This window comes from Neofelis nebulosa, chromosome 2, assembly GCF_028018385.1.
Source record: "Neofelis nebulosa isolate mNeoNeb1 chromosome 2, mNeoNeb1.pri, whole genome shotgun sequence".
NCBI lineage: Eukaryota > Metazoa > Chordata > Mammalia > Carnivora > Felidae > Neofelis > Neofelis nebulosa.
Genome location: NC_080783.1, coordinates 6620836 through 6641712, shown reverse-complemented (window position 1 = coordinate 6641712; position 20877 = coordinate 6620836). Strand labels below are relative to the sequence as shown.

Here is a 20877-nt window from a genome sequence, read left to right as displayed (position 1 = left end):
TGACCTTCTTCTGCTTGTGAGGACCAACACCACGGTTTTGACTGGATAGGATTAGACTGATTTCACAGATACACATTGAACTGAATCTTACCAAGAGAGATTAGTCTTCATGTAGCACTCAAGAAATACCACTGGTCACCTATAAACTCACAGAGAAAGATCTGTGCAGGTGGCGACCCCACAACACAACGCAATAAGGGAGATGTGATTAACACGAGTTTAAATAATAATAAAAAATAGAAACTCCCAACTTCCTGACGGAAAAAACATTCTCAAATTAACTGAGAACAAAAGAGTAGATAAAACGTGATTTATACTACACCAGAGTGGAAGGAAGAATAAGGAATAAAAAAAAGAGCAAAGGATCAAAATATCCATTAACAGGGGAACATTTAAATAAGCTATCAGAGGTCTTAAAACAGCTAAAAGGATACAGGAGATTTATATGCACTGGTCTTAAAAGATCTTTAAAATATCTGAAGTGAAAATTCTAGTATAATACATGCAGCGTGATCCCATTTATGATGTAAAAGAAACCATGCGAAGAAGCCCAGCCCCTCGTCTGTACATACACACACACACACACACACACACACACACACACACCTCCCCATGTTGGTCCGTGCATGTCCAAAGTCTGGAAGGACACACATTCACGGGTGTGGTCAGATCACACCTTCCCAAGACAATGGTGACTTCTGAGGGACTAGCACAGGCTGGTGACCAAGGAGGATCTTTAGCACTGCCCAACCCGCCCCCAGGGAGTCCCCGAGTAGTTGTAGGACTAAAAACAACAAAGACTGTTTAGAAAAGGAGGACAATGAGAACACATCACATTAACACACAGGGAATGGGGCGAAGCTGCAAAGCAAACTGCGGTCTTCACAACAGGCATTATTTAAGAAACACAAACAGGGACGCCTGGGGGCTCGGAGTCTTGATTTCAGCTCAGGTCACGATCCCACGACCCTGCACCCTGAGCGTGCAGCTTGCCTGCTAGTCTCTCTCCCTCTCTCTCTGCCTCTCCCCAACCCACGTGTGCTGTGTGCACACTCAAAAAAAAAAAACAAAAAACAAAACAAAAAACAAAAACCCAAAACAAAACAAAAAACCACCAAACAAACAAAAACACAAACAGCTAGACATCCACCTTAGCTGTGTTCTAAGGAGGGGAATGGCCGATGTAAAGGCCGTGTTGGGGAACAGCATGGAGGCCAATGTGGCTGAGCAGAGTGAACACTCAGGGCCTCTGGCCGTGGCTCTGAATGAGACAGGGAAGCACAGAAGGGCTTTGAATACAGTAAAGGGATCACTCAACTCCTCTGTAGAAACAGACCCTGGGAAATGCAAGGCTGGAAAGACAAAGATCCATCAGGAAGCGGTTGGAATAATCTAGATGAGAGCTGACCAAGGTGTGGCAGTGGAAGGAATGAGATGTAGCCAGATCCTAGATAAATTTTGATGGTAGAACCAAAAAGACTTCCTGAAGACCCGGATGTGAAATAAAGAAAAGAATCAAGGACGACTCCAACGTGTTTTGGCGCAAACAAGTAGAAAAATGGAGTCGCTACCATCAACCGACAGAAGCTGGAAGGGTGAGTGAGGCCCGGAGACAGGTGAGAGGACAGGTGTACAGAGCAGGGGTGTGGTGATCTGGGATGACGATCAGACAAGCAGGCAGCAGCTGGATACCCAAGCATGGAGCTCTGGGGCGAGGTCCAGTCTAGGAACTGAGCGCTGGGGTGCTGACGAGGGGAAAAAAGAGCATAAAGCAAACTGTGAAGGGGTAGGCCTGTGAGGCGAAGGAAATTCTGACGAGTTGTGGTCTCTTGAGGCAAGTGACCAAAGTGTTTCAAGGAACAGAGTCACTGGGGCGCCTGGGGGGCTCAGTCAGTTAAGTGTCCGACTCTTGATTTCGGCTCAGGTCACGGTCTCAAGGTTTGTGAAATCGAGCCCCACACCGGGCTCTATGCTGAGCATAGAGCCTGCTTGGGAATCTCTCTCTGTCCTTCCCCTGCTCGTGCTCTCAAAATAAACAAAAGTTAAAGAAAAAACAGGAACAGAGAGGCATCAATCGCGTCAAACGCCATGGAGAGTAGGAAGATGACAAGTGAGAACCGCTCCCCGGGCACAGCAACACAGAGGGTAGGAGTCTGCCTGCAGCGGGTTCAAGAGAGCGGAAAGATACGCACATCACATCGCTACTTTGGAAAGTTCTGTGGTTTCTTTTCTTTGAAGTTAAAAAGAACCAAAAAGCTACACGGCAAATGAAAAACCGAGAGAATATTTACAGCAGGTAACAAAAGGTAACAAATAAAAAATGTCCTGCCACGGACAATTTCAAACACGTGCAGGGGTGGTAAACACGAACCGCCTACACCCAGCACCCGATCTCCATGCCTGCCCTGGCCCGGCTGGTGTGTCCATATTCCCCTCAGGTTCTTTGAAGCGAGAATGTCAGCCATCGTATCATTTATTAATATTCTGTACTCATCTCTAAAAGAGGAACATTCTTTAAAAAAAAAACGTGGGGGCGCCTGGGTGGCGCAGTCGGTTAAGCGTCCGACTTCAGCCAGGTCACGATCTCGCGGTCTGTGAGTTCGAGCCCCGCGTCAGGCTCTGGGCTGATGGCTCGGAGCCTGGAGCCTGTTTCCGATTCTGTGTCTCCCTCTCTCTCTGCCCCTCCCCCGTTCATGCTCTGTCTCTCTCTGTCCCAAAAATAAAATAAAAAACGTTGAAAAAAAAAAATTAAAAAAAACAAAACAAAACAAAAAAAACAACGTGAACCGAGAACAATTATGACATCTGAAAAACTTAGGAATTCCTTAATAACAAACACCCAGTTGGTGTTCACATTCCCCCGTTTTTTCCTTTTTTTTTTTAGTAATAAGCTCTATGCCCAACGTGGGGCAAGAGCTCATGACCCTGAGATCAGGAGTCGCGTGCTCCACCGACAGCCAGCAGAGGCGTCCCTACATTCCCTGAGTTTCTCTTAAACCGTGACTAAGTTTTAGTGGTTTGCCCTTGCTCCCCCTAAGTCTCCCGCGTCCCTTTTAACCTCATCCTGCCACCGATGTCATGAAGAGGGGTGTTCCAGCTTGGGACCGTGCAGATGGGAGCCCGGTGGTGCGGGAACACATCCCTCTGCCCCTTATTCCTTATACACTGCTCCTCAGACCTAAAAGCTCAGGTCCACTATTTTTGTCTGGCTGTTGTTGTGGTTGTTTTTTCCCAGAAGAGCATGGGTATCAATTTGGAACTTCTATAATGTCTAGGTTGTTAGCGGTCTTTCAGGATCATTGTTTAGATCCATTAATTCTCTAGGAGTTAAAAAAAAAACTGTGACAGTCTAAAATTCTTTCTTCATTTTATTAGCTGAGATAGGTCTATAAAAAAACCTTCTCATTACCTATTTGGTTACCCTGCAGTATCGTCTCCAAAAGAAAAAGGGGAAGAATGCTCGATCCCTTTCCTTATGGCTCACTCGTGTCCACTCTGTGTAACCAATGAAGACGGTCTTTTTAGGATCATTCTCAACTCATGAATTTTATGTATGTGGTATGTGTACTCATCAGCTTTACGATTATTCCTACAAAAGCTCCAACGGTCTTATCTGTGACTAGCAACAGCCTCTTCCAAGGTGGCCCTGGAACTTCTCTGCTGCTCCCAGCAGTCTTTGCTAGTTTACTGCTTCTGTGAGCACAAGACGTTCCAGGCTCACCAGACATGTTCCTGACCTAGATACAGAACCAATGGCTACTTCCAGAAGCCCTAATTCTTTCTAGTAGGAAATGGTATTTAGTAATCGCAATCTGGGCGCTGGGGCTCACTCCCGCCTGGCCAGTCACTGTGTCTAAGCTGTTCTAGGGGACTGAGCTAGAAAAAAAAATTTAAAAAACACCAAGATCATTCTGTCTCTTCTGATCCAAATTCAGGAGTGTGGGCTCTATGCAACTACACCAATGTTATGTGTGTTTCCATTTTCCAACACCGAAAGTCCTAGTTCTTAGTGACACTAATACAATTCTTCGTTTGCTTTACCCTATACACACACACATTCATGAAGTGTGCGTGTCATTATGTATGAATATAACCTAAAAACACCAGTAGAAAATATGCCAAAATGTTAACATTAGTGAGATAAAGGATAATGAGGTTTTAATTTTTTCTTTTAATCCATTTCTACATAGCCCAGATTTTTTATTTTTATTTTTTTAAATTTACATCTAAGTTAGTTAGCATATAGTGCAACAATGATTTTAGGAGTAGACTTCTTAATGCCCTTTACCCATTTAGACCGTCCCCCCTCCCACACCCCCTCCAGTAACCCTCTGTTGGTTCTCCATATTTAAGAGTCTCTTATGTTTTGTCCTCCTCCCTGTTTTTATATTATTTTTGCTTCCCTTCCCTTATGTTCACCTGTTTTGTATCTCAAAGTCCTCCCAGATTTCTGTAGTAAACAAGTATTATTGGTAATCAAAAAAGAAAAAAATAATCATCTTATTTTAAAACTTTGGGTTGGCTCACCAATTTCCGAGTTCCCCAAATTACTCTTTTAATGAATGCACAGAATTCTTTAAAATATATTATGTGAGGGGCGCCTGGGTGGCGCAGTCGGTTAAGCGTCCGACTTCAGCCAGGTCACGATCTCGCGGTCCGTGAGTTCGAGCCCCGCGTCAGGCTCTGGGCTGATGGCTCGGAGCCTGGAGCCTGTTTCCGATTCTGTGTCTCCCTCTCTCTCTGCCCCTCCCCCGTTCATGCTCTGTCTCTCTCTGTCCCAAAAATGAATTAAAAATGTTGAAAAAAAAATTAAAAAAAATAAAATAAAATATATTATGTGAATCCTAACCTCAAAACCCAAACACGGGTTCCCACAGCTCCCTAGACCAAATGCCCACAGACCTTTCCCCATGCCAAAAATAGTAAAATTACTTACATCTCTCGCAGACATTGTTTCTTCTACGATGATCTCCATCTCTGTACCAGGCTGAACATCACTCCCCACAGTGAAAAACAGGAACAGCTAAGATCAATGAATGCAATTTAATCTAAATTTTAAAATTTTATACATGTATTATTTTCTTCCAGAAAAGACAAGCCAATGGCCCATGAAATTTTAATAAAAAACTCATATTGTATACAAATAAAGATGCAATTTAAACAATAATCTCAACCACCTAGAAACGTAAGATGCTTCACACCAATGTTTTTACTCCTGTAGGTACTATTATGTCAATGTTTGTCTGTCACAGGTATTATTTATTTCACTATGATCTTCACTTCTTTCTCAGTCACTCCTCAAAAGGATTTGCTACACACTGTAAGCATTAGCTGGGTTTTTTCTCTGTCATTTGGTTGTGATCTTATTTTCTGTCCAGGGAATCTGATCTGTCAGTTCATTTCCTTTCAGACTCAATCTTACTTGTCACATTCCCCTGCCATAAGCTTGTCATGCACTCCGACATGCTAAAGTTCAGGAGAGGAACGAATTAAAGAGGAGGGAGCTGGGCACTAATGAAGTGGCTCCAGGAACCACAGGGATCCTGACAGGAGTCTAGCTTCCCTGGATACAGAGTCTTAACAGTAAGGACACTGACTTTTGGATGGTAATAAAAGTTTATTTAAAAAGGTAGGGCTTCTCGCAAAGGTCGACCTAATATCTTACACAGAAAATGAATACTGATTAAAAAGAGAACTGCTATGAGACTATTAGACTCCTGCAGAGAGTAATTCGGGGCAAGATCAATACGCTGTTTTCATTCAATCTAAGAAGCCGTGGCGGTTACTCATTCCTTTCTGTACCTCTAAGAAAGAAACAGTGTCAGAAGCAATCACAGATGCTACAGATCGTAAGATGGATCCTAATCTCACGGATGTCAAAATGTGGGCGGAAAAGGGTGCATTTTAGATTCAAGTACGTGGCCACTCAACTTTAGAGGCCCCCCTTAACACAAAACTTTCACAGGAAAAGAACTTTATGAATATACTCTGACAGGATATTCTTGATTTAAACACGAAGAACCATATGGATGTATGCCTAACATAAAAGGTACCATTTAAGAAAGAAACTTCTATGAAAAACAATTACTGCTGCAGTAGTTAAGGTAAGAATTATGAAATTAAGAACTTCTGGGAATGCCTGGGTGGCTCAGTCAGTTAAGTGTCCGACTTCGGCTCACGTCATGATCTCGTGGTTCTTGGGTTCGAGCCCCGCGTCGGGCCCTGTGCTGACAGTTTAGAGACTGGAGCCTGCTTCAGATTCTGTATCTGCCTCTCTGCCCCTCCCTTGCACACGCTCTCTCTCTCTCTCAAAAACAAATAAACTTTAAAAAAAGAAAAAGAAGTTCTGACTCTGGGAAGGCTGATTCTGTACCTGGGAGGGAGTTGGTGCTTTCCCAGGACACAGTCCCAATGAACTGCCCATCTTCAGTTCCGCTTCCTTCACGCTGTAGCTGTCTGGCACTACAAAGAATGTGGATAACATGATGAGTGTTATGAGTTCCCACCTCTCTGGGCAAAATAACATACTGAAATCAGTATTTCTTTGAAAATCAACAGTGTCAAGAAAGAAAAAAAATGAGGTGCACTCCATGCAAAGAGATTACCTATCTGATAGTTACGTTGGATTTTCAATTTCCGCACTCTAGAGTTATCTGTACGACAATGCTAAGAAGTAAGAGGCAGCTGTCTGTGAGCCACTGCTCACACGGATTAAAAGCGAGATATTCCCCACCGATTCATGAGTGATGGACCAGCCTCTTCCACATTTAAAGCTGCTGTAGTGACCGCCGTTGATTATTTAAGTCGAATGACAAGATGCATTACAGAGGCGAGAGCAAAAACTGTTTCCCAACTGCTCTCACGATAAAACGAGCAACACAAATAAAACACTTTGACAATAAATCTAGAAAGATAGGACTCGATCAAAACAACAGCCTAAAATGAGGATCAGCTTATCAGAAAGGCAGGCGTTTTCCTCTAGACGACAGAAGTGTCTGAATTTTTTTCTGTAACACGTGAAGATGGCACTGGGACCATAAAATGTCCTAAAAATTAGTTTCCAAAAGGTAAATTTAAGGATGTTAAGCACTGGAAGCCATTACCGGAAGTTAAGTGTTAAGAAGGACCGGTGGCACGAGTGTGCGTAGGTTCTGAAGGCTCCCGCGATTTACCTGGACAGAGAAGCTTCCCGTTTCTACCGATAGGTCTCAAACAGCTGTTCTCAGCTAAAAAGAAGAAGCAGCTGGTGAGTGCACCAAACCAAACTAAGGAGAGATGCTCTACTGTGTTAATTAGCAGAAAGCTACAATGAGCTACAAGACAAAAGCCCCCAAGTACAGGCAGCGTTCACTTCGCGGGAGAGAGCACCGAGGGAGTGCCGGTCAAGCTGAAACTGCGCAAAGCCAGCCTAGTAGCCATGAGGGCCACTGCAGACGTCCTGTGACCTTTCAGCACTGTTGTTAAAAAAAACATTTAAAGGGGTGCCTGGGTGGCTCGGTTGGTTAAGCGTCCGACTTCGGCTCAGGTCACGATCTCACTGTTCGTGAGTTGGAGCCTCGTGTCGGGCTCTGTGCTGACTGCTCAGAACCTGGAGCCTGTTTCAGATTCTGTGTCTCCCTCTCTCTCTGACCCTCCCCTGTTCATGCTCTATCTCTCCCTGTCTCAAAAATAAATAAAATGTTTTGGGGGCGCCTGGGTGGCGCAGTCGGTTAAGCGTCCGACTTCAGCCAGGTCACGATCTCGCGATCCGTGAGTTCGAGCCCCGCGTCAGGCTCTGGGCCGATGGCTCGGAGCCTGGAGCCTGTTTCCGATTCTGTGTCTCCCTCTCTCTCTGTCCCTCCCCCGTTCATGCTCTGTCTCTCTCTGTCCCAAAAATAAATAAAAAACATTGAAAAAAAAATTAAAAAGAATAAATAAATAAAATGTTTAAAAAATTAAAACAAAAAACAAAAAACATTTAAATCTCTGTTGGTTATGAGTGTATAGTGAAATTAAAACAAATAGTAAAACTAATATTTAAAACACTAGAGACCCTGAGAATACTTTTTTTTTTTTTTTGTAAAAAACATAGCAAGACGAGTTTACACAGGGCTCTCTTCTTGTCGGAGAGCTTACAATCCGGAGGGGGCATCTGGTCTATCCCCTGGCAAACGTTCATAATCTAAGTTGGGTCTGCTTCTAAAATTTCCTACGTTGTGCTCAACCTCATGAAGTCCTCCAGGAGCTCCTTTTTTTTTTTTTTTTTTTTTAAGTTTTTTATCTATTGATTTTGAGAGAGAGAGCCTGGGTGAGGGAGGGGCAGAGAAAGAGGAGACGGTGAGAATCCCATGGCACTGGCAGTGCAGAGCCCGATGCGGGACTTGAACTCACAAACCGTGGGATCATGATGTGAGCCAAAATCAAGAGTTGGCCGGTTAAACAACTGAGGTGCCCCTCCAGGAGCTCCTTTAACGTGAGGTTCTCTGCCAGCACCACGTCCTCTGCAATGTCGCCATCCTTTCTGTCACAACCACTTTCCTCACATTCATTCACGTCCTCTGGCTGCACATCTGGTCTCTAGAGCTGCGCAGTGCCATCGTGCCCACGGTTAGCTACTGCTATCCCTCTGTGTACCTTCTTGGCTGCACCCTCATTTTGTGGAGCGATCGGTTAGCCATTACTGCAGAAAGCGCACAGGTCGCCACAGAAGGGGGGACAGATCGCACGCTGTGCTGCGGTGAGATAAATCCCTGATCGTGAGGCACGTCTGCTGTTTAAGCAGTGATCTGTGCAATGAAGGGCGAGTAGCAAAGTTTGTAGTTCATGCAGTTACTCAGTTAATGTCCAGTGTAGCTGGCATTTGAACCATGTTGCCAGGTGGCTGATGTTACGTAATGAGCCACGGTAACTGACATTCGTGCCCACTGCCTACGTGTAAAATACATTAAGTGACTTTTATGCTTATTAAACGGATTAGGCCCCTACTTTTGTGGGGGTGAGGATTCCTGCTTTGTGGGGAGGAGCCCACCAGGTTTTGAGTCCAGACAGAATTCTTAAATGGCCAGATAGGAGTAAGGGGCTGGGAGGGTAAGAACAGCATGGGCCTTCCCAGCTCACACTCTGCCAGACCACAGCAAATCTCTGAAATTCTGGAGTTCTCCATGTTACACGGTGGTAATATGAAGCCAGCAAACAATTCTAACACAAGTTTCTTGACAACTGAAACAGCTTACGGAGAGTTCTTCAACTTAAAAACATGCATTTTAAATACCACCTCCTTAAAATAGTCCCATCTGATTCCACGAGCCGCATCGCCTATGTGCCAGACCCGCTCTAGAAGCAGTCGGTGCGGCGGGAAGCGGAACAGCTATGGAGCCTGTGCTCAGAGGCTCGGCTGCTGGGGAAAGGGGTGCAGGTAGGGCCCCAGCGCTACAAGGGAGGTACGGGGTATCAGGACAAAACAGACAGCAGTGCAGACCACGTGTTCCGGGACGACGGGAAGTAACATTTCTGCTGAGGCAACTGAGTGAAGTGAGTGAAGAGGAGGGAAGGGGACAGAGCTGAGGGAGGAGACAGCCCTGAGAAGTTGGGTGAGGTGCGGCACAGCTGGCACACTGGAAACCCAGAAAGCCAGCACGGGGAGTGTGTTGTGAATAAGCAGAGGAGGGGACCAGAAAGAAGTCTGAGGCCGCGTTCAGAGGAGGCCAGGACTTGGAGGAGAGGGCGGAGAAGGAGGCTCCAGAGAGCTGGACGGAGAGTGATACGATCGATTGGATTCGCATCCATTTAAGAAGATCACTTGCTCAATGGAGAGCGGCTTGGAGGGGAGCAAGAGTGAAGAAAGGGAGGCCGGTTTCACGGAAGAGGGTGAAGTATTCACTTTAATAAACCAAATGCTTTCAATTTGAGGTGCAGGTTACAATAAAACACATCCAGTTTACGTGTACAAAGAGTCCGATTTAAACAGTGAGCAACCACCTGCAAACAGAGCTGGATTAGCCCCATCCCTCAAATCCCTCGTGTTACCTTGCAGTCAACCTCCACCCCCAATCCGATTTTCCACCCCTGTAACTACAGCTTAGGTTTTCTTTTTTGAAAACTTCATGTAAATGGCAGCGTAAGAATACGAACTCTTCCGTGCCTAGTTTCTGCTCTGCACTCCGAGAGTCTACATGTTCCGCAGGTGGTGGTTGTTTGCGGCTCCTACTGATGAACGGCATCCCTCTAGAAGGCTACACCGTAGTGAGCTCACCCATTCACTGGCGCGTGGGCTTCTGGACTGTATCCCGCTTTCGTTACGAACACTGTATAGTGTTTGTAAGGATAGGTTTGAGTTCTCTTGGGTAAGCACTAGGACGGATAAGTGAACGTTCAAATTCATACTAAGCGGACTCTCTACCAAAGTGCTACCGCTTTTACACCCCCACCAGCACCAAGCGGGGGGCTGCACAAGCCCCACATCTTCGCCAACACCGGGTTTGCCAGTGACCGTAACCATCCCGCTGGGTGTGCGGTGCTGTGTTGTCACGGTTGCAGTCTGATGGCTGATGACACCGAGCATCCTTCCCCGGGCTTCCTGGTCATCCACAGAGAGACGTGCTTTTGTAAAGCGTCCTCCCAATGTGGGGTTGGGCTGTCTTCTGATTACGGTACAAGCACATTTTATGTGACCTGGATGCAAGTCTATTGTCAAATGTGTGTTACACAAATTGTTTTCCTCGCAGTTTGTGGCCTGTCTTTTCAAATGTCTTTTAAATACAGAGGTTTTAAATTTTAATATTGCCAATTTGTTAGTTTTTTTCTTTTATGGTTTGTGCCTGTTGAGTCCTGATTTAAAAAAATCTTTTCCTTATGATAAAGTAACAGATTTTCTCGTAAGTTCTCTCCTAGAAATTGTATATAAATGGTTTCAACATTTATGTCTATGATCCACTTAGAATTAGTATTTTACATGATATAAGGCAAAGCTAGAGTATCCAGCACCTTACCTTGAAAATATACTCGTTTTCCCCAGGGAAACACTTTTGCTCTTTTGTTAAAAGTCAACGGATTAGGGGTGCCTGGGTGACTCAGTCAGTTAAGCATGCAACTTTGGCTCAGGTCATGATCTCGTGGTTCCTGAGTTCAAGACCCACGTCAGGCTCTGTGCTGACAGCTTGGGGCCTGGAGCCTGCTTCTGATTCTGTGTCTCCCTCTCTCTCTGCCCTCCCCCCTCATGCTCTCTCTCTTGCTCTCAAAAATAAATAAACATTAAAAAAAAAAAAGTTAACGGACTATACATATTTGTACCTATTTCTGGATTCTCAATGTGGTCCCAATACAAATATTTTAAGTTCAAAACCACATACAGTCTCTATTCCACATTCTTCTTAAAAGAGTCCTTTAAAAGTATGAAAATTATTCTCGGCTCACTGACTGCAAAGAAACAGGTTACAGGCTTAGGCAGCTTGCTGCCCTATGTTTACTCCTATGCCAGCACCCACTGTCTTGATGCCTACAGCTTTGGACTGAATCTTGAAATCAGACAGGGTAACTCTTCCAATTCTGTTCCCCACCCCCACCTCCAAACTGTCAGGATGCTCTAGGTTCTTTGCACTTCCATGTAAATTGAATCAGCCTGTCAATTTCTAAACACACACACACATACACAAGCAAAACTCAATAGCATTTTGAGTGAGGAGGATGCATTCAATCTACAAATCGATTTTGGGAGAATTCACCTCTTAACAATGTCGTCTTTTCTGACCCAAGAACACGATACAGTGCTCCACTTATTTAGGTGTTCTTTGACTTTTCACAACAAAATTTTTTTGAAGTATATATATACGTCTTGCACATATTTCGTTAAATTTATCCCCAAGTTTATCATGATATTTCATGCTATTGTAAATGTTTTCTTAATCTCGTTTTCCATTTTTTTTGTTGCTAGTAAACAAACAACGGACTTTTGTGTATTAATCCTGACTTCTTGCTAAGCTTGCTAATTTTAGTACCTTTTTAGTAGAATCCTTTAGATAGACAGTAGGCACATCAAAAGTGCTCACAACTGCTGCATTAGGAAAATCAATTAAACACAATGATAGCAATTCATATCCACTAGAATGACTATAATCAAAAAGATACTTACAAACACTGGCAAGGATATGGACAAACAGCAATGCTGATACATTGCTAGTGGGGAGGTAAATGATTCAGCCACTTTGGAAAGTAGTATGGCAGTTTCTTATAAAGTTAAACATACATTTGCCATATGACCCGGCAGTTATAATCCTATATATCTACCCAAGAGAACTGAAAACATGTCCACACAAAGACTTGGATGGAAATGTGTACAGTGGCATTATTCATAAAACCCTAAAACTAGAAACAATGCAAATGTATATCAACTGGTAGATGAATAAGCAAAACGTGATCCATCTGTACCGCTGAGTATTTAGTCAGCAATGAAAAGGAACACACTTCTGGTACATGCTCAATCATGGATAAACCTCAAAATGGTATGCTAAGTGAAAGAAGTCAGACACAAGGGACTACAAACCATATGTCTCTGTAAGTCTACAGAGACAGGAAGTAGACGAACGGCTGTCGGGGTTTGGAATGCAAAAGGTGCATGAGGGATCTTTTTTTAAGTTTATTTATTTATTTTGAGATTGAAAGAGAGAGCGAGTGAGCGAGAGAGAGAGAGAGAGAGAGAGAGAGCAAGAGCAGGGTAGGGGCAGAGAGAGGCAGGGAGAGAGAATCCCAAGCAGGCTCCACGCCATCAGCACAGAGCCCAATGCAGTGCTCGAACCCACGAACTGTGAGATTATGACCTGAGCCGAAATCAAGAGTCGGATGATTAACCAACTGAGCCACCCAGGCACCCGGCATAAGGGATCTTTTTGGAACAATGAAATGTTTGGAAACTGGACTGTGCTGATGGCTGTACAACTCCATACATTTACTAATCATCGCTGACACTTAAAATGCATATTTCGTAGGATGTAAATTATACCTCGATAAAGCTGTTAAAGAAAACCTAATGTTGAGTGAAGAGTGGGTTTCAGAATGTTATATTCAGTATGACAGAATTAATTTAAATGTGAAAATACACACATACATCTCTATGTGGAAGCATAATATAGAAGTACAATACAAACACACACACTAGACACACACCCAAATCAGATACACTGGTTGCATCTGGGGAGGGAGAGGGACTAGGTCTGAGGAGCAGGACACAGAGAATTTTAACTGTATTTGCAATGTTTCAAACAACAATAAACACATGACAAAATGTTAACAATTGTCCATTTTGTGTGGTAGGTGCATGAATTTTCCCTGTTACTTATTTGAGACAGAGACAGAGAGAGACAGAGAGAGAGAGAGAGAGAGAGAGAGAGAGAGAGAACACGAACACGCATGCACGAGCTGGGGGAAGGGGCCAAGAGAGAGAATCTTAGGCAGGCTCTATGCTCAGCGCGGAGCCCAACGCAGGGCTTGATCCCACGACCCTGGGATCGCGACCTGACCCAAAATCAAGAGTCGGACAGTCAACTGACTGGGGCCACCCAGGCGCTCCTGAATTACTTTTTGTATTCCCACAGTTTTTTCAACCAAAAATCAAAACAAAACTAAATTAAACCCCAAAACCCGAAAGCAAACGTAAATGATTACCTAGTTCCTTCATTAATTTTAATTCCTTTATGGCTTTAATTCGAATCTCATACACCACCTAAAATAGAGAAATGAACTAGTGACTCTGCGGGAGAACAACGGGAGGGGACAGCATGAGGTCATCAGTGCGCATGTAAATAGGTTAGCTGCCTTACCTGTTACTGGGCAGGGTTTCGGCCTACTTGAAAAAAGATTTTTTTTTTTTTTCTATCCCTGAAATTCATTTTCTATCTTCTACCAAGTTAAAAATAAAAACTCAGATCTTAATAGTTAAGATTTTACCAAACTGATGTTAACTGGAGCAGAAAGAAGACACTTATGGAAAAACTTAAAGCAATTCTAGCTACAAAGGCAAAAAGCTGAAAACCCACTAACCTTTTTAATGAGAGCAAACAAAAGAAAACAAAGTTAATGGTATTTATGTTAAGAATGACGAACTCAGGGCCAATGAGCATAGAAAATATAAGAATGTACAAAGCTAATCCAAGGGCACTATTTAAATCTGTTTAAATAATTTTATCTATATTGTTTTTTTTTTTCCTTTTTGGTTTAGGCTAATTGCCTCTAGGGCATAAAACTGGAAATTCAGTGGTAAAGTGATGTCAGCGATCACGGACAGGATCCTCCCAGCAGCGCCCCAGAAGGTGCCAAGAAGGGACAAGGACTAAATAACCAGGACTTCCCAAAGTCCTCACTTAGGGTCAGGATGGCAGGTCTCTCAAGCTTCAGGGCACCAGCCTTATACTGTCCCCTCTACTGTACCAACAAATATTAATGCACCGTAAGAAATTAGAGTATTTAAAGAAAACATTCTAACAGGTTTCTTTTGATGTTATAGATAAAAAACCTCAATGAACTGAGAATATGTAAATATAAAAAGAGGTTTCCTGGAATGATGTTTAAGGAAATGAGGGTCACGGTCTTCAAGTGGCAAAGTGAAGAATCGCTTTGAAGAGCAGCTGGCTTTATACAGAGCACGGAGTATAATGCAGAGCAAATGAAGATCAACAACAGCAACACAACACAAAAGTGAAACATACATGCCTGGTTTAAAAAAGAGAGAAAAGGTCGTAGGAAAACAACATTTTATATTTATTGAAGCCAGCAGATTCCATGAACGAATTAAATAGGCAAATCCTATATTCTAACTCCAGGCTCTAGAGGGAAAAAACGGCCCATATTTTCTTGAAATAAATATGCCACTGATACAGGTAAACGAGCAGTAATCAAATGTTAGTAATAAAATGTTGACTTCCTCCCCTCTCCCTTTTTTTTATTAAAGTAGGCTCAACGCCCAACATGGGAGTTTGAACCCATGACCCTGAGATTGTGAGTCGCATGCTCTACTGACTGAGCCAACTGGGTGCCCCCAAAAGTTGATTTCTTTAGATCTAGAAGCCCACTGAGACAACTGTCCTGAAGATTTCGGGTACTGCTTTCCATGTCAAATTCTGTCCAACTAGAAAACCGTCCTCCAAACTTGAAGTGTAACCTACTCACTGTGTTCACAGTGGCTGATATTTTAACTTGCTTCTCCTCAGACTCCACCTCGCATAAATTTTGAACTTGGAGCCAGCTGGTCTCACTCGCACCAGTGAACCATTTCCCTTGTCTGAGCAGCAAACTGTAGGGAAAAAGACATTAAAAAAATGGGTTTTTACACAGCACTTCTACAGATCAGAAAGGATCGGAAAATTAACACTTTCCCTTATGCACTATTTCCAAAATTCCGCAGGCATCTCTGACGTGACTGACTGCAGGTAACCAGGGCGTACGGAGGCGGCTTTAAGAAAGCAGACTATGCTTCTAGGGCAGCGTTAGGCAGTAGGTCTACAGGGTCTGTATTCAGGACTCCAACTATTCTTTGGCTCATACAAATAACCTGGTGCCACGTTTTTCGTCTTGTGTGTTGCCACCGTTTTCAAAGAGAAGTGTCAGAGCGCTTAGACCTGCACCTGGAACCACCAGGGAAGCCGGCCCAGGGCACGGAGGCTCGGTCTTCGCTTCTCCGTTCCCCAAGTCCTAACACACATATGTTATTCTTTATAAAGGAACGTATAATAAACTTTTAAGTTAAATCAACAAAGTGTGGAAATAAATGCCTGGAAAACACTCGTCCCAAAGAGTGGTAGTGATAGATGTAATACAAAATAAAAGCAGTTCCGAGCGCCCTATGACACGGCCACCATTACTGATAATATGGAGCCTGTAATGTAAGCATATTCGCGGCACTGGTCAAGGAGCGAACTCATTTGTTGCTGGCAACCTCAAGTCCTCAGTAGACAGAAAGCTGGTGGGTGACGGTGCAGGACGCACTGACCACAGAAAAGCACCACAACCGACGTGAGTGACAAACGGAGAGACGCGGCACTTTGGAGCATCCGTGTGACTCATGGGGACCGAAGTTATAATTCCCCACATTAAGTGCCATATCTGGGCAGATGGGAGGGTCTCAGGAGTCAGAAAAAGGATTATGATGAAAACTGGAGTTGCCTTCTGGGAAACTTGTGACAAAATGGACAAATTTAGCTGTATCTTAATATCCTCCTCATGAAAAAATTCAGGAACTTTGTGAGAATGTGCCTTCGGTTTTGTAGTGAGTGCTAATCAGAACTGATTTGCGAAGATTCTGCTTTATAAAAAACTAGACTATATCTCATCTACACCTATATTATCGACCATACTTACTGGAAAAATTAAAAAAGAAAAAACCCATTTCAGTATCATCTTTCCTCCAAGCTGCCTAACCCAGAACACTCCTGTATACAGTGCACAGAACACGATGTTTAGAAACAAAAGGAAAATACTGAGCTCTTACCATTATTAAAATAAAGCTTTAGAGTTCTAAGAGATAGAAAAACTATAATTAAAATTCCTTAAAAAGGAATTCTCTTATGTTTCAGCAAGCTACCTCTTATCATCTTTAGACTCCTGAACGAGAACCGAGCTCCCGTTCCCGAGGCCCTGTTCTCTGAACGTCTTCTTCAGATCTTCCTCAGGAATGGCGACCCAGTTCTCTTCCCCGACAGAGTCGGTGGTGCTGACGAAGAGGACGGCTACGGGCATTGCCAAGGCTGTGAGCACAGCCCGCACTTCTGCATTGGATGGGAACACATGTGGGGCCTCTGCCAACTGCTGACACTTCTCCCCCTGGCTGCTTGCTGCGAGATGAAGAACATTTATGAGCACAGGCTCACAGTCGCTACCGGTTGGAATGTGGATGCCACCAACCTACGATGATACCAAGACAAGTGTTAGTATAGTTTCTATCTGCCACGATCAAGTCAACAGAACAACACAGTAAAAGACTACTCTTGAAGAATTTTCATTCTTTTTCTTTTCAAGTGAAATACAGTTTTCACAAATGTCTTGTATGTATCAGAAGAACAACTCTAGATTTTTCCACTGAAACTTTCTCTTAGCCATTTTTTACTTTCTAGGAGAGAAATCTGGAGTGGAGACAGAGACGGACAAGTCCCCAGAAGTGGTAATAAAGTCTTGGGGAAAAAACAACAACAGAAAAAGAGCCTTGGAAATACAGGAGATGAACCAAGGGCAGTCCACCGAGTGGGTGAGAGGCTCCTTGCCCCTTTCCTGACTTAGAAAACTCACTCTGCTCTTGTAGGTAACTCCTAGAACTCAGTGTAAGTATTTGCCCCCGTCTGAACTCCCTCAGGGAATATGCACAGATCCCTACTTCAGCACCCGGATCAATACAATTATTTACACAGAACGCATGAAGGACTATTTACTTTTGAATGGAACATCTGGCTCAATGGAGGCACTCAATAAACGTCTCTTTAGCATATAACTAACACTGATTATACCTACAATTTATCAGACATTTCAGACTTTTTCTAAAATCTAGCTGCCTTCACATATGCTGAATAAAGTTTTATTCAACAACTGAAAAAAACAGAACCATCACAAATATTTCTTCAATGTGTTTTTACCTCCACCCCATTCCATACAAAGATGTCTTCCCCATCCTCAATTTCCATTTCACACAGTGTCAGGTTATCTCCTAGGAAGAAGAGGCCATCAGTGAGACCATCTGTCATGATCACCAAAGACAACCGAACAAAAACAAAAACCTGAGACACTTAAATATTTGTTTGAAAAAGCATTCTCATAAAGGAAAATTAAGGAAAAGGCAGTCATAATATTATACTGGTATTATTTACTATTACTTTTATCTTAAATTTTTTTAAACATTTATTCATTTTTGAGACATAGACACATAGCACGAGCAGGGGAGGGGCAGAGAGAGGGAGACACAGAATCCAAAGCAGGCTCCAGGCTCTGAGCTGTCAGCACAGAGCCCGACATGGGGCTTGAACTCACAGACAGTGAGATCATGACCCAAGCTGAAGTCAGACACTTAACTGACTGAGCCACCCAGGTGTCCCGATATTACGTTTATCTGTATTCTTCTCATCATACTCTTACGGTTGTTTTTTTTTTTTTCCATTTTATGTAAGCATTTCTGCACTGTTGTTATGTAAGCCTCCTGAGCACGAGAGCAGGGGAAGCACTGACCGTAATGAACACTGTACAGGAGTGAGCTTAGGCATCACATGGCCCGGGACCCAGCACTAATTAGCTATCTGTCCTGTGTGCCTCGTCCCCAAGCATCAGTTTTCTTGTTTAGGAAATGGAGATAAAAGAATTTTGTGAAAATCAAAGGATACAATTTACAGAAAACTTATCTCAGTGTTTAGCACAGTGAAGTCCAAAATAAATGTCACTGCAGCTACTGCTATTACTATTGTTTTGTTGTTATTCACAGGTAGCAAATACTTTTAAGTTCTCGAAGTATTTTTGTCTGCTTTGCTACAAAATCTGTGGTAATACAAAAAAAAAAAAAAAAATCCAAAGCCTCTCAAAAACTTGTTTTGGTGGAGAGGTGCCCTTAATTTGAAAAAAAAAATATAAACCACGTCTGTGCTAGCAGAATTCACATAGAACATAAATCAGATAAATTAGTTCTTTGAAAACCGACAATGTGATGATAGCCTAGTTAAGGAAGTAGCAAGTAGGGGGAGAGACCGGCTAAGAGAAGACAATCACAGAGGAGATGATCAAAATATAAATATATGCGAAGAGTTGTTGTATTTCAGTTGTTTATCTTACCATCCAGCATCTGATAAACGTGAAGTCCTGCAGGAACAAGCTTTGCCACACTAAGCACCAGATCTCCTTCCCAAAATTCTAACAGCTACAGAATATTAGTGGAAGAAAACAGAACGATGGGAAGTAACATTAATTTCACATTTCCAGGTGAAAGAATCACACTGTGCAATTTTACATGTGTTTAGATGAAACGGGGAGCTAGCGAATGAATATACCCATCCCACCCAGCACCAAAGATGTGGCAAGAAGGCATCACTCGTTGCTAAATAAGCCAAATCCAAAGATGGTTAATCTCAGCCATTAGCGACCGGAGAATGCTGCATACGCAGTGAATGTGATGACCACCCCAACGACTGTACTTAATTCACGGGGAAGGCCACTTCCACGGGAAGGCACACTGATAGCATGTCAGCCCAAAAATCTTTGTCCAAAGAGCAAGAATCATTCGTTTCACTAGCACTGTGCAGGGAAAAGCACACACCAACATTTTTGTTAACTTGAAAGGAATGTTTCCCACTATAAATTCAAAAAGTAGCATTGCCAGTTTACAGAATAGTATCACCATGGATTTTTTTTTTTTTTTAAGTTTCTAGATCTAAGACTCTGGGGACTGGTCATCTCACCAGGATAACATCGCCTGTAAGGGTCAGTCCTACTTCATTCCTCTCCACAATACCACAAGGTAGCTCCCTTAAAAGGAAATCTCCTCTTTACAGGTGATTAGTTAACTGAGTCAACCCTGCAGCCTCTTGCCAATGTCTTACCTCCAGAATAACAGAGATGTGCACTTAAAACACCAGAAAGCAGACTGCAGCAAATTTGAAACTTACGAAGGTGAAGAGGTCTTTTCCATCTGAAAGTCCCCCTAGACGGGGTCCCCTTCCCAAACCTACCTATAACAACACTGCCTGGACTGGCTCAGGAGTGAACTTTTAATGCAAAAATTCAGAAACACTAGGAAATTTCAGAAATCCTGATACGAACCCAACATTTAAATATCATTCAAATCCACTAAAGTTAAAAAAGACATTGGCCTGCTTTTCTTTGTACAAGAGGAAAATCAAGAGAAAGTGAATAATTTTGGGAACTGATAAGTGTTTTTTTTATTTTATTTATTTTGACAGAGAGTGAGAGTGGGAGCGTGAGTGGGGGAGGGGCAGAGAGCGAGGGAGAGAGATCCCAAGCAGGCTCCACGCTGCCACAGAGCCCCATGAGATCATGATCTGAGCTGAAGAGTCAGATGCTTATAGACTGAGCCACCAAGGTGCCCTGGGAATTGATACATTTTTTCAGAAAATTCATTTATTCCTGCAAGAAATTAATGCCTACATTTTCTATTTCCCTTTTCCTTGAGTAGGAAGTAGCACAAGGTGAAAAGCTGTGATTAAAAGGAAGAAAAGAGTAAGGAGACCAGGGCCTAGTTCTACCACAACCAGAAGCCCGACCGTACACAAGCCATTAGATGTCCCCAAACCACAATTTTTGCACCTGTAATATGGAGTTAGCTTACCCTGGGTTGCCGTGAGATTAAGAACCAGAGGACATGATCTACATGAAGGCACTGGAAGTAAAGTAGGCAGCACTGTTCTCAGTAAAGCACACCTGGACCGGTTACTCAGAGGAAACGACGGACGACAAGGCTCGTTTGTACTGCACACCAGGAGCGATTTTCCTTCACTGAAAAGCTTTAGTAATAATGCTATTCTCAGGGCGCCTGGGTGGCTCAGTTTGTCAAGCTTCCGACTCTTGATTTCGGCTCAGTTCGTGATCTCACGGTTTATGGGTTTGAGCCCATCGGGCTCTGTGCTGACAAGTGTGGAGCCTGCTTGGGATTCTCTCTCCCCACTTCTCTCTGCCCCTCCCCTGCTTGCGCACTGTCTGGCTTTCTCTTTTTCCTTAAATTTTTTTTCTCTTAAAAAAAATTTAAAACAACAAAACGCTCTGCTCTACTTAGGAAAGGGAGAAGTGCTAGATGCTTTTGTTTGCTTAGCTCTTGGTTTTGGGCAACATGCTCATCTTTATTTTTTCTCCTCTTTTAACAAATAATTTTTCAAAAAAGGGACAGTCTTATACTCTTTCTCCCCAGATAAAATATACCAGGCTTGATTC

General features: G+C 43.2%; 1 protein-coding gene across 13 annotated transcripts in view; it reads right to left on the bottom strand.

The window, feature by feature from the left end:
- Nucleotides 1-20877, bottom strand: part of USP40 (ubiquitin specific peptidase 40) — a 90711-nt gene that overhangs the window by 23839 nt on the left and 45995 nt on the right. For 12 of the 13 annotated variants that reach the window (XR_009254061.1, XR_009254062.1, XM_058700671.1 and 9 more), the window contains 8 exons: nucleotides 18769-18853; nucleotides 17589-17659; nucleotides 16547-16866; nucleotides 15136-15259; nucleotides 13636-13693; nucleotides 7173-7226; nucleotides 6374-6462; nucleotides 4937-5023 (listed from right to left, as the gene is read on the bottom strand). Coding sequence is in view for 11 of the 13 variants with exons in the window: in XM_058700671.1 (XP_058556654.1) it covers nucleotides 4937-5023; nucleotides 6374-6462; nucleotides 7173-7226; nucleotides 13636-13693; nucleotides 15136-15259; nucleotides 16547-16866; nucleotides 17589-17659; nucleotides 18769-18853 (888 nt within the window). In the remaining 2 variants the exon portion in view is untranslated. The remainder of the gene's footprint in view (nucleotides 1-4936; nucleotides 5024-6373; nucleotides 6463-7172; nucleotides 7227-13635; nucleotides 13694-15135; nucleotides 15260-16546; nucleotides 16867-17588; nucleotides 17660-18768; nucleotides 18854-20877) is intronic. The other variant, XM_058700730.1, reaches the window with a different exon arrangement.